Raw genomic sequence first — 17,476 nt, 5'->3', positions numbered from 1 at the left:
TGCTTTATATCACGTTCTACAAATTTTATTTGATGTTGGCTTAAAATTCGAAATATAATATCGCGTATATGGAAATATTTATTTTGCTAAAAAAAACTATAAGGTAAAAAAAGAAATAGAAAGAAATACATATTCAACCATAATGACATCTAATTTATTCCAGAGAAAAAAAACGCATATCAATATATGTGTGCTATATCATCTCCGCATGTGCAATACTTTTCAGTAAGCAGTAAGAAAATTACAGGATTCCATTTAGGAATCAAAATATATTTGACATAACAATTTGAACTTAAAGAACGAGGGCGCTTTTGATTGGCATTCGGCAGGAACCTGGGCGTACTTGAAAAGTGAAAATTTTATTGACATGTCACATGAAATTTTAACATTTTTTTAATTTATCGGGTTCCTGTGCAACAGGAACGGAAAATATTTTCCCGAAATTTAGCTTTGATTTGCTAAAAAGTAACTTGAAAATTGGCCATATCAGACATTTGGTACAGAATGGTACTTTTTTAAACACACTTTTCTAAAAAAATTTCTATGTCTGGGTCTTCTCTCCATGATTTTGAAACGTTATTTGTGTGTATTTTAATTCAAAGAAACGAATACACTTTATTAAAAAATGGATAGAAGACCCAGAGACCATGAAAAATGAACTTTTCCCCCCAAAATCCAAATGTGTCAATGTGGTGTGTCTTTGTCCTTTTAAAAACCTTTGTATATATGTGTAGGGTGATGGCTCAGTAAGTAAGTCTACCTGTTCAGTGCACTCGAAGCGAAAAGTTTTTGGTTCGAGCCTGGCATGGGGCGTTATTTTTTTTTTATTCAGGCAAACAACCATTTATTTTGTCAGTTTCGTTTTATGTACTGATGTATTAAAATTTTGAATTGGATAAATTTTAGTTCAGTTTGGTTCTCAAGCGAAATCAATTCTAATCTTCTGTTTTAATAATGTACATGTACACGTATCATGCACGTATGCATTAAATATTTTAGGTTTAATTTTTTTTTGTGAAACATTACTATGTTATAGTACCCCCTAGAAAAAAATGGACATAAATGTTACAATTTCATAATGTCTTTCAAACTAAATGAAAAAAAAAAATAACCCATGGACGTGTTTGTAAAATCTGACCAGGTATGTTCAGCCAACCAAATCATGGACATTTAAACCGTAAATGTTTCGTACAAATGATTCCTGCAGATCACCCGCCAAATGCGCCCATCTTCTTTTGTACAACAGTATATGATATCAACAGATGTAATTTAGGCTGTATTTTAAGTTTTTGCTACACAAAACTGAGTACTTATTACAAGAAACACCCTGTGTTGCCCTTAACAGTTACATTCAAGATATGATAAGAGTAATAATATAATTAATTGGGAGATTGAAACTTGAGAGTTTTATTACGCCCCTGTCCTTTAACAAACCCGGTGAAACCGTCAACATTAAAAATAATAACCTAAGGACTTGTGCCCTGTTTACAAAACATTTTCGTTTCACCAGGTGAGTTCAATTTGTTATAGTTGTAGTCACAATTATTCGTCCACCGTAACTGTTGCTCTCAGCAAAGCATCTCAGGTTCTCCTCCCTCCCGTTTCCCTTTGCCAGCCACATCCCAGTCAGGCCTTTCTCTCAGTTTATCAATAGCGATGTCTCCCACCACGAATACCTCAACCCAGAATTCCGACCTGTCATTCGTGGAAGACAAAAGCTTGTCATCTTCCAATTGAAAGAAAGGATTGGAATGTAAGTCCACTCTATGCAAGTTTTGTTCACACCAAGATAAACTTGAGTCTGTTGACCGAATTAAAACAAGCCTTATGTACTGTATATTCCTATTATATGTAAAAGAGCACTCAAAAAATAAATACAAATCACACTTAGAATCCGATTTGATCTCCTTTGATCCCTTCTCATCTGGTCCTCCCATCTTGACTTCTGAGGTTTTACGTTCCGTCTTGACTTTTGAGGCTTTACGTTCCGGACTCTGTTTTTCTACTTCCTCCTGAAAGGATGCGATTTCCATGTCACTCATCATTGCTGAGACCGATATCTTAATTCTCTGAGTTCCATATGGTGACTTTCTGGGAAGCCCACGGTCTTTTAAAGCTGGTACGAACCAGATTCCTTTCAAGTTTGTTTTTGCAGCCAGAGGGGCCCGCTCTGGAGCAATATGCAATTCCCTTCTATAATTTTACACTCCAGAATTTCCTTTTTGCAGCTCACTGATGTGCAGTGTAAAAAATGAGAGACTGTTTCCATTTTACAAAGTTCCTGCTTTCTGAAAAGCTTTTCCCATGAGGTTTTTAAGTCTTGTTTTTGCAAAGCTTATTCAATTCATTTACACAACTATCCGATTTCGCCATGCTTTTTCTTAAAAATAAAGGTATAAAACCTCAATTAGATATTAAAAGATATGTATGATATATGTCCCCTATCGTCTATTATCTGTATGTAAATACAAGTGTACAAATACAAAAAAGTTGAATGTGATATATATATATATATATGTCCAGTATCAGTGTTGTTTGATAATGAAAACATCGATTTGAATTTTGTCTGGGTAACATACGAACTCTGTACCCACGTGAAATATTTTCAAACTTTCTTGTGATCTAAGATAATGAGAAAACACCCATGTTTATGGAAGATCTAGAAAAATCTTCTGTGCAGACAATAGCAAGTTACCCACGAAGTAACGATCCAACGAGCCAATTAATTAACTAAAATTAGTCTTTAATTAACTAAAATGTATACAGTTTAACAACTGTAAATCAAAACAACTGTAAAACAAAATGGCCGATCAAAGGTTTACCTAGGAATATGTAGGAAAAATTTTCTTCTCAAGAACCATTGAGACAGGAAAGATGAAACTCCTGTGAAATCATCCCCAGGTAGTGTAGATTCAAGTTTGTTCAAATCATGACCCCCGGCAGTAGGGTGGGGCCAAATGGCCGATAAAAGTTTTACATAGGAATATCTAGGGAAACCTTTTAAAATCTTCTTTTCAAGTACTTTAAAGCCATGCTTAGTGATATTTATAGGGAATCATCCTCAGGTAGTGTAGATTCAAGTTTGTTCAAATCATGACCCCCTGGGGGGTTAAAATTCAAGCCCCCTCCCCTCTCAGTAAACTTTTAGCTCTGATCTGATGTGTGCTTTTTTTCTAGCTAATTGCTCAGGTGAGCGATGTGGCCCCTAGGTCTCTTGTTTCAGAAGCCTTTGCTAGAATGAATTGAAGGCATCACTATAAATCTTACTATTTCCCATGCAAGAAAGTATTCATGCATCTGTCCTTCTCTAGATAATGACAGTGCCTTTGTTTTGAGAATTGAAATTATGAGTCAAATGCCAAACATAAACTTAATTACCAACCTAAATGTTTCCGAAAACCTCCCAACAAATTATCGCATTAAATACATAAATACAATTATTATTCTAATAATTGTTGTTTGAATTCCGTGCGCACTCCTTGTGATTCTTTGTTGGCCGACAAATTTTTATATTCCTATGGTGCAGAATTTATTCTACATAAGAAGAAAAATCGTAAATTCAAATGAAATTTAAAGGTAGCTTAAATTAAACATGTTAAATAAACATTTCTTTTAAGATATATTATATGTACAGTGGAAAATTATCACAATTATTAACCAATTGCAGCTCTCATATTGAAATCTACAAAGCACAAAATGTATATATACATGCTATAGCATTTCAGGTTCTCGCCCCTCCCGTCTCCCTTTTCCAACTGTGTCCCAGTCTGGTTTCTGTCTCAACTTATCAATCACAATGTCCCCCACAATGAGCACCTCAATCCAGAATTCTGATTCATTATTCCTGGCAGACAAAAGCTTCCCATCTGCCCATTGAAAAAAGGGATTGGAATGTATGTCCAATTTATATAAGTTTTGTTCACACCAAGGTAAATTTGGGTCAGTAGACCGAATTAAAACAAGCCTTATGTACCATGTCTTTCTACAATATGTATACGAGCTCTCAAAAAATAAAAACAGATCCTCTTTAAAATAGGACGTAGAATGTCTGAATACTGCTTTTGCTGGTTTCCCCTTATTGGCCTTTGCAGTTTTTCGCTTTAAACGCCTTTCTTCGTAGAAAGATAATTTTGCTTGAGGTACCTGTAGGTCTTCTTCTTCATCATCATTTTCTTCGTCGTTTTCCATCGAAGCGTTTTCCATGTAATTCATCAATACCGAGAAAGGTATCTTCATCCTCTGAGTCCCGTACGGTGATTTTCTGGGCAGCCCTCTGCCGCCTTCTAAAGCCAGTACGAACCACACTCCTTTCAAGCTTGCGTTTGCAGCCAATGGTACCAGCTCTGGTGACTGTGTACAATTCCCTTTAATAAATCCAGACTTTAGAATTTCCTTTTTGTTACTCACTGATGTGCAGTGAAAAAAGCAAGAGACTCGACCAATTTCCCATTTTTCGGGAGATTTCAAAAGTTTTATCCACACTTTCTTTAAATCTTCCCTGCTTGAGCAAGGTTTACTCAATTCATCGTCATAACAGGCCGATTCAGCCATGTTTTTCGTCTAAAATGATCGTTAAATGGCTGATTTATGAAAATAGATACATTGTTTGTAATACGATCGTTACATAAATATAATATGCACATGTGAAGTAACAATGACGGTAATGAAATTTTTCCATGGTGTATGACTACGTAAAGCTAGTGACTTTTATTGTAAGCCATAATATTTTGAATAGGAGAACTTTAAATGTATAACTGTCAGAGTCTAAATTTTTGTAATGTAAGGCCGAAAATCCCCTATATGTGGAAGCTTTGTACCCTGTTCACAATTCTTAACGTTAACAGCTTTTTTTTCTAAAAATGTTGATCACTATAAATGCATGCCTTTTTTGATCCTTATATAGTAGTACTCCTTTCCTTGGAAAAAGGTTTTATACACCAAATATTTTATGTTTGTAAAATTTTAAATGTATTAAGTTAAAATATAATATTAAATTTAAAATTACGAAGAAAAATTAACAGATCCCAATGCATTTCTCAATTTTTGGGGTGAAGGATGAATTGAAATAAATTACAAACTTGTTAATTATTTAAATGCCAATTCAAATTAACTTGTTTAACCCAGTACGAAACATAATAATATCTTGATGTAGCCACCATTTAAACCTTTATTTATTCACAAATACCGTCAGCTAATTTCTATACGTGTAATATGTTTTATAAGCATAAATACCTGTAATTTAAAATTACGTAGTAATAGAGTATTTTTTTCAGTGTTGAAATCTTTTTTTTTTCCTAAAATCCCTTTCAGATTTTTTCCACTCAATTTGGAAGTTTCAAGGTGATGCAGACAGACACATCAAACACTGTACTGGAGCGTATTAAAATATCTGATTTCCAGATACTCGTATATATGAATTGTAAAAAAAGTCAACTTTATAAAACGCATATCCTGGGGTTCCCTCCTGCACGCAAGCCTTTGCCAACTTCATTCCATTCGGGTTCGACTTTTACTTTATCAAGTTCAATATTGCCAACCATAAGTACCTCAAAGCGAAGCGCGCATTCGTTGGAACCGTCGTTCTTTGATGATGTAAGCTTATATTCGGTCCATTGGAAAAAGGGGTTTTCATTCTATTCAACTTTATGCAGATTATCCCCACACCGTGGTACATTTGGTTCATTTGAGCGGAGTAGTACTAGCCTGACATATTTCGATCTTTTATTGTAAGCATGTGTACTCTCAAAAAATAAAACCGTATCCTCTTGACTTTTTGACTTGATTTCCCTAAACACCGTCTTTTTGCGTTTTCCTTTCTTGGCTTTTGCAGTTTCTCTTTTGGAGCGTTGTTTTTGGTAGAAAGATAACTTTGCTGGAGCTGCATCATCCACATCATCATCTACTTCATCGTCATCCTCGGCCATTGAAGTGTTTCCCATGTATGTCATTAAATACGACACATGTACAGTACTTTGATTCTTTGGGTACTGTAAGGTGACTTTCTTGGAAGCTCACCATCCTTCGAAGCCAGAGCAAACCAGTTTCATTTGAGATCTTTGTTAGATGCTAAAGGCGCCCGCGCCGAGGACTCGGTGTATCCTCCATACAATTTTCTAGACTCCAGAATTCTCTCCTTTCCCGTCAATGAGGTGCAGTGCAAGAAATGAGAGACTTGTTCCTCGTCAGTAAAGTTTTGATCCACAATCTCCATAAGCAGGTTCCAAAGCCTGCCCAATTCTTCTTTCGATTTGCATGGTACTCTTAAGCCCCCGACAGATCTCGCCATGTTTACGAAATTTAAAGCTATTCTAGACAGTAAATACCTACATAAAAATCAGATCAATACCTCTGCCGACCCGGATTAGATACTTATAAGTAACTGCTGCATTTTCTGAAAACGCTTTTTAAGAGGATGTGCACATGACACACTTTATCTTTAGTAATTTTTGTGAGTAAACGATACGAAGTCATTTATGAGGAAAATATATGATACATATTTCCTCAGCCATACCTTTCCTTTACCAGTGAAGGTCACTGTTTGGGCTGAATTCATTTAAAAAAAAAACCCAAAGACTTTAGCACTTCTTATTGATTTAAAAACGTATTTTTAACGTTGATTTTGCATTGATTTTTGCTACCTTATTGTGTTGTACTAGGTCAATACTTATGAAATGAATACGCACACCAGCCGAACGATTGTAATTTATAAAATTCACTCTAAATAAAATAATGGAGGTCATGAAAGTGCATTAACTTGTTGATATGCCTTTAAACAAAGGTACTTAACTGGACAAAAAATTTCATGAACCATTAATTTATTAAAAATAAGGAATAGCGACGATACGTAGCACATAATAGTACTAAGAAACTCAAGAATTATTCCCTATTACTGTCCCCTTGGCTTAGTTTCCGCTGATTGTTACAGAATTTATCAGTACCCTCTATGTACATTGAGTTTCTACGAATCGAGCCATTTATAGTTAGTGCCGATTGTTTGCAACGGAGCAGTCACTTTAATTTCCCATCACAACATTCTTTTTTCAAATTCTAAAGTTTTAGGTCAAACCTTTTTTTGAAAGTTGGTCAAACGTAAAGGTCAAAGGGTGTCTAAAAACTGTAACCAAAATAATGTCTAGTTACAAGAAATACACAAGTAAAATATAATAGTCCTAACATGAACTGTTCAAAAGTAATGGACAAGGTTAGGGTTTTTTTCAAAAGTATGTTAAACTCTAAGGTCAAAGGCAAAAAAAACTTTAACCTTTCCCATAACTATTGATTGGTTGGAGCTAAACTTTTATATTTCACAATTGTATTGCTTTGTGACAAGGCATTTCTTTGGCCGCCTACATATTTGACCTCTCGAGATTGGCCGTAAAATCTTATTCTCTTTTACAAATATTACCAAACTTTAACCGTGGACAAAACCTTTGAACAGTTTGCATTAGGAACTAATATTTTATAGCATAAACATAGATATATGTCATCTGTAATATCTGTATTATTATTTTTGTGTATTTGTATTTCATGTATATTCAATCCTTCCAGCCAGGGTGTGTTTGTGTAAGTGTGTGTAAGTTTGTTTATGTCATAAGTCAATAGATAAAAAAACAAGTACATTATATACATCTTGAACTTGTCTTTGGAGTTTGCCTTGTATCTAAGAAACTTGAATCTTCACCAAAATTGCCATACCTGAACATCAGTATTTCACAAACATGTATTGTTTTCTTAGGATCTTTGTCTCTTGATTAAATGATTTAATCTGTCAAGGTAGGAGACCAGGAATGCTATGGACTGTAATTAGAGAAATAATTTTCTATTATTCATTGATTTGTTTATTGATTAATCTATTCAAAATGCGTTGTTTTAAAAAGAACCATGCAGGCGTCACTTCTAAGGTCAGTAGAGTGGACCAATGTAACTTATGCAATAACTCTACCTTCATGTTTGACAATGATCACTGAGTCCTTTAATTCTTTTATCCATTATGTATCATTGATGATAGCAAACTTTATCTGCATATCTGCATATGCCCACAAACATGACCACTATTGATTACAGTGTCTTTTAAATTCTTTTCCATCTATGAGGAGGTACATGTATCACTGTTAACAATCATAGCAAACTCTGCATGTTCCCACAAACTTGACCCTTAGATAATACATAAAATTATGCAGGAACCAGAGGAAATACACACCAACCACAAGTACTTCCAAGTTTGGTGAATACTGGGTTGTGATGATCGAAGATGCAAATTAAAGACTGGAGCTAAATGGTAAGTCATTCAGTAAATACAAATTCAGTAAGCTTCTTTAAAGTCCCTATAATTAAATTTTAAAACAGTCTCAAGCAATCTTCTAGATCTTTATAATCATGCATATTGTTAATACAAATGAAGATCTTGAATATATTAATATTAATCTCTATATCCAACTAAATCTAGAAAATAATGGAAAAGATTGTGAAATGAAAGTTTTCAAATCCTCTTTCATGCACAAAGATATCAAAACTGCATATTACTGTATACTGTAGATAACTAAAATTTCGAGACACCTTATATTCGCGAGATAGTCATTTACTCTTAATTAGCGAGACAAAATGTTCGCGAATTGTGCTTATTGCTCTATATAATCTTACGGAATATTATTATACGCGAGAATTAAATTTTCGCGAGCACACTGTCTCGCGTAATAACGCGAAAATAGAGTTCTCGCGAATAAAAAGTGATTTACAGTATTTGACATAATTAAAAAAAATATCCAAGAAATTATATGTAATAAAATGATTTTTTTAAAAAGTACGTTCGGGCTTTTAAACATGTTTGTAAAACTTTTATTTCACTTGTATACCTTCAGGGAGTCGACTGGGGTTTTATTTTGTGAAAACTACGATATCGAAACACTTGATTTTTACACCATGATTTTTAACTTTCATTGACTTCAGTGTACATACCAAGTTTAGGGAAAATATACCGTCCAGGTATTTAAAGGGACCGTCTCAAAATACAGGTACATTTAGTATAGAATCATATAGGAAATTGTCATTTTTCACACATATTAGCAACAAATACTATTATAGACTTTTTGCTCAAACTGTAATATATATGATGAGTATTACTATGAAAGCATCCCCTGTCGACCGGTCACATCCATCGTGTGCTCCTTGTCAAGATCTGGAAATAACGGAAAAATCCGTCGTCAATTCAGTGTATAGATAATGGACTAACAATAAGTATGAAAAACGTCAGTCAGAATTCGACTCAATGATAAAATGTATTTGCTGACAAGATCATTGTATTGTATATTGTAATATATAAGAAACACAAAATTCTATCGTCTTGTTTCCAAAGGGGAGATCTAAAATTCCATAAATTAACGAAATTTCCTGTTTTTGTAGAGTATTGCTAATATGAAGGACAACACAGTATCTATATTTAAAAAAATATATAAAGGAAGGAGAGATTCTCAAATTTCTATGTTTTTAATTTCAATAGCATATATTTATTACTCTTTCTTTTATAACATTTGTATAACCCCTTCTTTAAGGGAAATTTAAAATTTTCAACATATAATTTGATTCTATTGAAGAATTTTAATCAAGTGAAAAAATTGCTTTAAATCAGTAAATTTATTTCATTTTACTTTGATGCGCAAAATAATGCGCAATGGAAGCCCCAGTCGGTCCCCTTAAAGGTACTTGGACACAGATTTGAAGTTAATATTTTCTCTATAATATTACGACTTACATACTTTAATAGCATTTCACACAAAAATTAATTAAAAGTCTTATTTCGTTTAAAAGTTATTCAAACTTTAAATTTTTTGGTGGGTTTGATTGACACATCCTTGCACTTTCACAAATTTTAACTTTATTCTTAACCCTTAGGAAAACTGGCAAATTTGTTGTGTATTAATGAAAAATATTAATATTATAATCCAGAAAATTCAGAGTAGACATGTTCGAAAGCAAAACAAACACACAATATATTGTAAGTCCGTGCAGTTGTGGTGAAAAGACTAAGGCGATTGAACGCACCCGGTGAATCGTAAGCATCAAACAATAACAGAGATCCTGTCCTGTTTACAAAAACTGTGTACATAACACGAGTGTGCTCGATTTGCAAAACTCACAACGGAATGACGATACATGTAAAGGAGTTTTGCTTTTTAACATTTCCACTCTGAATAAAATTATTTTTCTGAATTTAAGTTTTAATATTTTTCATTAATACACAACAAGATGTGTCCATCAAACCCGCCAAAAATTTTAAAGTTTTAATAACTTTTCAATGAAATAAGATTTTAAATTAATTTTTGTGTGAAATGCTATTAAAATATATATTACGTGATATTATACAGAAAATATTAACTTCAAATCTGTGTCCAAGTACCTTTAGATAACTAATAACGCAACTAAAAAGCCCGTAAACCACACGCCTTTGCAAACTTATTTTCATACATACGAGTACAAACTGTCTCCGAGTACATACCAGCAAAAATTTATCAGAAAGAAGTGTGATCTCATATTCAATTTGCTTATACACAAAACTCATCATGTTTAGATAAAAATTGATGAAAATCAGAAATATGTTCATATGCTTAGAGAATTTCTGTTCACATACGTTTTTCCCTTTAAAATTATTAAGAGTTATATCTAAGATGGAGAACAAGAGGTGCATGGACCTAGGGGCATGGGGTGTATGTCCAGAGGCCATGGTATTCAAAATTTTGAAAGAGGCATCATTGCTCATCATAACTAGACACTAAGCATGCTTAGTTTGGTTACTTTATACCCATAGGAAGAATGGGGGATCAAAAATGCATTTCAACTAATCAGTAATTGTCAGCAATGATAAGTAGAGCCTCCAACCCACATGAACTCCTGACCAAATATAATATATGTATTACTTAAGTATGAAGGACCAATTTACTATCGCACTATCGAGTATATAGATTAAAAGATCGACAGAAAGACAGTGCCATGGTGCAACAATGATCAAGCAATAATAAAAAATAATGAAACACTTTGATGATTCGAAACCTCCTCTTATCTTAAATATTCACATATAAAAATAAAATTCCCAGAGAAGGTCAAGGTAACCAATTTTATAGTAAACATACTCCGTGACCCCAAACTGCATCAACTTACAAAGTTTGATGATTCTATGCCTCTTATTATATTCGAAATATTCAGATACTGCTTTAAAGGGGCATGGACGCAGTTTCAGCTAAAACTTCAAAATTTATTTTTCCATTATACTTTTACAAATATTAAATTAGGGTCTTTCTAATGATCATCAAAAATTTTAACGTCAGTTGTCGAGATGAAAGACAGATTTAGAGCTCCAAACCTTTGTTATGTAAACAAGGTCCGTGGTGTTTTTTTTTTTTTTTGTTTACATAGGTTAATATACTTATACATGTTAGTTCAAAGTAGATGATTTCAATAACAAAGTTAATCTTAAATACGATTCGACAATTTCTTTCGATTTACTAAACATTATTCTGTTATAAATATGATATTTTCTATATGTAAACAAAAACAAGGCACGAGCCTTATTTACATTATGAAGAATTTTAAGTTCTGTATCTCGTTTGTTAATTAACAAATGATGTTCAAATTTTTGCTAATCATTAGATGATGCCTGAGGTAGGAATTGTAAACATTAAAATTGGTTTTAAAAATTCAGTTGAAACTGTGTCAATGCCCCTTTAAAGTACCAAAAGTTGGTTACTGGACCTATTTTTAATTGAAACATTCTGCAGATTCAAGATTTTTATTCTACGTCAATTAGTTTCCGAAACATTAAATTATAATTATTAAATTCCAAAGCAGGTCCCAATAAGCTTTTTTTTGGTTTAGAAACCCCAAGGATCAAGTTTCGATGATTCTAAACAAATTAATATCTTTAATATTTAAATATACTCTAATTTAAAAAAAATCTTTTCAAGAACAGCACAGCCATCTTTAAAATAAGGGTGAAACTTTACGCGTGCTTACACGGGAAAGAAATCTTTTTTAAAATGTTTTTTATCACAGAAAAAAGACAAAAAAAAAGCTTTTAAAATCTTCTGAAAAATAGCTGGACTGACTCTCGTGTGCATTGTGTCTAATGAGCTTCTTCTTTAAATCAATTTCAGTTCAACTTTCTCAGACAATGTCCTTTTGGAATTCCGGGCCACCGTGTGACTTTTGTTCTCAATCTATTTTTCCTAAAAAGTTCCTTTCTCAATCCACTGATCCTAAAAAGTTCTGCAATAAATGTCAAGTGATATTATGTTCGAAATGTGTCACTGTACATGAAGACAAGCTCAAATATCTAGCACATGACATTGTTGATTTTGAAGAAAGAAAGATCCTACCATTGCTTCCTGAGTGCAATTTTCACTCCAGCGAAAAATGTGTAGCCCACTGCCAACTATGCGAAACCCATGTTTGTCTAAAGTGCATTCTTGGTGACCACAATGAGCACAAAATGAAAGACATGGAAGATATTTTCAATGAAAAGAAGAATGAAATCGAAGAAGATAACGAAGAAATTAAATCGACTATTATCCCTAAGTATGAGAAGGAAATAAAAAATGCAGAGATTGAAATATCATCTAAAACAGCCAAATCTGAAGAAATGGAAAAAGAAAAAGAAAAATATAGAAAACAGTGGCACCTAGAAGTAGACACCATCTTCAACAAACTGGATTACTTAATCAAGTCCAAAAGTAAAGATCATACCTGCTCTTTAAAATCCCATCAATCCAGGTTAAGAAACCTTGTTCAAAGTATGAAACAAACAGTTGAACAAAATGAAAAAATCCTGAATACTAACGAAGTGTCTGGAGTGAGCAACTACAAATCCAAAGTACAGGAATACAGAGACATGACTCCTGGTCACATTGATGTCGAAATTCCTTCACTGAATACAAAAACGGACCAAGAGAATGAACTTTGCATAGAATTAGAAGAATACAAGGCAACACTAACGCAGACAGGATTTTCCAGTCTGAGCGAAGAAGCATCTTTTTTATCTACAGGAGAATTATTAGAGAAAGCTAAAGTGATTTCCACTGTTCCTACTGAAGTTAGACCTCTATCTGGAATGGCCTGTGTAGGAACAGATGAAATCTGGGTTAGTTTTGGTGCGATGTTTAGTCAAGATAACCAAGTCATAAAACGTGTAAACATACACGGGGCTTGTCAAAATTCTGTCACCACCATGGGTAAACACAGTCCTGGTGGTATATTTGTGACCGGAAGGGGAGAGCTGATATACAGTGACTGTGAAAATGATACCGTGAACCTTGTCAGAAATGGGAAGACAGAAGTAATGATCACCCTACCAAAAGGCTGGAAACCATATGGACTGTGCTGTACCAGATCGAATGATATCCTGGTCAATATAAATAACCTTTCAAAAAACAAAATAATATACTATCAGGAAAGGGAAATCAAACAGAATAAAGATGCACAGGGAAAATTAATCTTTGAAGGAGGATTTTGCCAACTCTTTGTTGCTGAGAATATCAATGGAGACATCTGTGTCTCTGATTCTGATTTTAATCGTGGCATTTTATCCACAATTGACATAACAGGGAAAGTTCGATTCCAGTACGACGGTACAGCAGCCAAGAAAGAGAAGTCCTTTAGTCCTAGAAATACAGTGACAGACTGTATGGGTCATATAATCGTGACAGATTACAACAATGCTTGTCTACATATCCTAGATCAGAACGGAAAGTTCCTAAAATGCGTGGACAATTGTGGTCTTGATAGTCCGCATACTTTGAGCATTGACAGCTTAGGGAGATTATGGGTAGGATCAGAACAATCAGGAGAGGTGAAGGTGATTCAGTACATGAAATAAACATCTAATTATGCTTGGGCAAGATGAGTGAGATGGTCATTACCAATTGAGATGTTATGTTTGAACTGCTTTTCTGAAAAACACTTCTGCACTCTGAATTAGTGTACATGTTTTGCAGTTATCTGTTTAATTATAATATTTTTAAAAGCGTTGTAAATTGTGAAAGTTCAGACATAGTTTTGACAATATTGTTAATACAGAATGAACTTGTGTGTCATTTGTACTGTTGAGTGATAAATGTCTGATTCCTTTGACAAGGTTTTTTTGGTCTATGGAAATTGAATAGAATGTATGTACATAGAGTTTCCTGATCAAGATAATTAACAGAATTTTTTCTAGCTTCTAATATGTTTTATGAATCTTCTTTATATAAATCAAAGTAGTTGAAATTAGAGGTACTGTGAGCACTGAGCTCAATAATTGATACCCCGGCCTCCCATATGATTATAGTGGCAAAGTCCATGTTTTGGACTTGGAGACCCGAAAGAAGTGTCAAATCAAATAGCAAAGTAGCAGGTGTACAATGGCATTATGTAATAAAGAATCTGTAAACGTATTATTAAATTTTATTCCGTTGTATAAGAGGAATTGTGGATAAGAGATATGTCTCAGTCCTCACAATACCATGAATTTTTTTATCTTTTGAATGACCACCTTTTGTATCAAGCAATATGTATCATATATTAAAAAAAAAAAAAAAAAATACTAGAGGTACTGTGAGCGATGAGCTCACTAAATGATACCCCCGCCTCCATATAGTTATAATGGCAAAGTCCATGTTTTGCTGTGGCCGGGAAACCCAAATTATGTGCCCTGTCGGATCAAAAAGTAAAATAGGAGGTGCAGAATGGCAATATGTAATAAAGATTCTGTGAAAGTTTCTTCAAATTTCATTCAGTGGTATGAGAGGAGTTGCGGATAAGAGATGGGTACCCCAAAGCGTAACAGACGGACGGACGGAAGGACGGACGTACAGACGGTCGGACGGACGGACAGACGGACGGAATTAACGATTACTATATACCCTCCCACTTTCAAGCGGGGGGTATAATGAACCATTAAACTCTGTAACTAACACACCCCTATTCTAAAACACTTATTCATTAGGTCTTGTTGGCTCTTTTTAGTGCTAGCTCCATTATGATGTCATAATTGATTTAGACCTATTTTCCCCGTACTTTACGACAGTAATAGAATTTATGTAATTATACAGAACAATTTTATACCCCCCGCTTGAAAAGCTAGAGGGTATATAGTAATCAGTATGTCCGTCCGTACGTCCGTCTATCCGTCCGTCTGTTACGCTTTGGGGTTCCCATCTCTTATCCGCAACTCCTCTCATATCACTGCATGGAATTTGCTGACATTTTCACAGAATCTTTATCATATATTGCTATTATGCACCTCCTATTTTATTTTTTGATCCGACACACATTTTGGATTTCCCAGAGCAAAACATGGACACTGCCATTACATTCATATGGGAGGCGGAGGTATCATTTAGTGAATTCATTGTTTGATAAATGAGTTTGTTATTTTCAGTATATCTGGACAATGGTTATTACAGCAAAGCTTAACTTTATTTATTTATTCATTAATTGTTTGTTTCACATACCGTTCCACATACTGTATTTCTTTCCAGTTTCCTACATTAATAATTTAATTAATTCATTTTAATATTTATTATTCCCCCGCTTAAAAAGTGGGAGGGTATATAGTAATCGGTATGTCTGTCCGTCTGTTACGCTTTGGGGTACCCATCTCTTATCCGCAACTCCTCTTTTACCACTGAGTAAAATTTAATGAAACTTTCACAGAATTTTTATCATATATTGCCATTGTGCACCTCCTATTTTTTTACTTTTTGATCCGACAGATATTTTAGATTTCCCGGTTACAGCAAAACATGAAATTTGCCATTATAACCATATGGGAGGCGGGGGGTATCATTTAGTGAGATCATTGTTCACAATACTCTAGTAAAATAATGTATAGTAATTGCTATGTCCGTCCGTCTGTTACGCTTTGGGGTACCCATCTCTTATCTGCAACTCCTCTCATAGACCTGACTGAAATTTGACAAAACTTTCACAGAATCTTTATAACATATTGACACCTCCTTTACTTTTTGATCCGACACACATTTTCCACAGCAAAGTCTTATCAAATTTCAGTCAGTGCTATGAGAGGAGTTGCGGATAAGGGCCCTAAAGCGTAACAGATGGACGGACGGAGAGACGTACGGACGGATGGACAAACCGATTACTATATACCCCCCCCCCAGCTTTTCAAGCGGGGGATATAATAAAAGGTGCACAATGACATTATGTAATAAAGAATCTGTGAAAGTGTCTTAAAATTCAGTGTTAAAGAAGGAGTTGTGGATAAGAGATGGGTACCCTTCAATATTATAAAATAAATGGCAGGTCAGTATTTCGCTAAAGGAGACCCGAAATATGTATCTGATCAATTGTAAAAAGGTACACAATGAAACTATCTAACGATCAATCTGTGAAAGTCTAATTAAATTTCATCCAGTGGTATAGGAGGGTTATTATATTTTAAGTCTGCATTTTTTTAAGGTACTCGTATATTAAAATTCGAATTAAGAAAAGAAAACTATAAAACTCCTATCTCAGGGTCTTTTCCTGCACGCACATCTTTGCCAACTCCGTCCCATTCAAAATCGACTTTTTCTACGTCGATATCTCCAGCTATGAGTACTTCAACGCAAAGCACACATTTGTTAGAACCATCGTTCTTCGAAGACGTAAGATTATTATCGGATCAATGGAAAACGGAATTTTTATATAAGTCAATCTTATGTAAATTTTCTGCACACCAAGGCGAATTCGGGTCATTTGAGCGGATTAAAACTAACCTGGCGTATTGCGATCCTTCATTGTAAAAATGTGCACTTTCAAAAAATAAAACGGGATCCTCACGATTTTTTAATTCAGTCTTTCTTGTTGTATCCTTCGGCTTTTCCTTATAAGCTTTCAGACTTTTCCTTTTTGCACGTCGTTTCCTGTAGAAAAATGACTTTGCTACAGCTGAAGCTGAATCATCATAATCATCATAATTTACATCCTCATCCAAAGATGTGTTTGTCATATAATCCATCATACATTGTACAGGTTTTGATTCTTTGGGTACCGTAAGGTGACTTTCTTGGAAGCTCATCATCCTTCAAAGCCAGCGCAAACCAGTTTCCCTTGAGATCTTTGTTAGACGCTAAAGGCGCCAGTGCCGGGGACTCAGTGTATCCTCCATACGATTTTCTAAACCGTCGAATTTTGCTTTTACCTGTCAATGAGTTGCAGTGAAAAAAGTGTGTGACTTGTTTCTCGTCACTAAATTTTTGATAAACAGCATCCATCAGCTTGTCCCAAAGTCTGCCCAGTTCTTCTTTCGTTGTGAAAGGTGCTTTTAATTCCTTTTCATCTAGAAACATTGCCATGGTTAAACATGTACATTTAAAGACATTTAGTCATTCAGATATCACATTAACAAATCATTACCCGTGACTACCTAGACCTATATAACATTTTCCGGAAATATACACAATGGTTTTTTTTTTTTTGTTTTGTTTTTTATTTATTTTCATTTGTATTC

General features: G+C 34.2%; 1 protein-coding gene across 2 annotated transcripts; it reads left to right on the top strand.

The window, feature by feature from the left end:
- The first annotated feature begins 5,393 nt into the window (after positions 1-5,393).
- Positions 5,394-14,521, top strand: LOC134232409 (uncharacterized). 2 transcript variants are annotated; one of them, XM_062714357.1, is made up of 3 exons: positions 5,394-5,962; positions 8,181-8,278; positions 12,144-14,521. In XM_062714357.1, the coding sequence occupies exon 3, from the start codon at positions 12,161-12,163 to the stop codon at positions 13,859-13,861; it is 1,701 nt and encodes a 566-aa protein (XP_062570341.1). In that variant the 5' UTR covers positions 5,394-5,962; positions 8,181-8,278; positions 12,144-12,160; the 3' UTR covers positions 13,862-14,521. The 2 variants fall into 2 exon arrangements, with proteins under 2 accessions (XP_062570341.1, XP_062570340.1); XM_062714356.1 differs by lacking the exon at positions 5,394-5,962 and having other exon boundaries at positions 8,078-8,278.
- The last annotated feature ends 2,955 nt before the right edge of the window (positions 14,522-17,476 follow it).

The sequence above is a fragment of the Saccostrea cucullata genome, unplaced genomic scaffold, assembly GCF_032062105.1.
Source record: "Saccostrea cucullata isolate Sc308-1 unplaced genomic scaffold, CSIRO_AGI_Scuc_v1 ctg21, whole genome shotgun sequence".
Classification (NCBI taxonomy): Eukaryota; Metazoa; Mollusca; class Bivalvia; order Ostreida; family Ostreidae; genus Saccostrea; species Saccostrea cuccullata.
The sequence above is the reverse complement of the archived record's forward strand: the minus strand, read 5'-3'. Positions and strand labels throughout refer to the sequence as shown.

Excerpts from the sequence above, each read along its gene's own strand:
- LOC134232409 (XM_062714357.1), top strand. The coding sequence starts at position 12,161 with ATGTCCTTTTGGAATTCCGGGCCACCGTGTGACTTTTGTTCTCAATCT.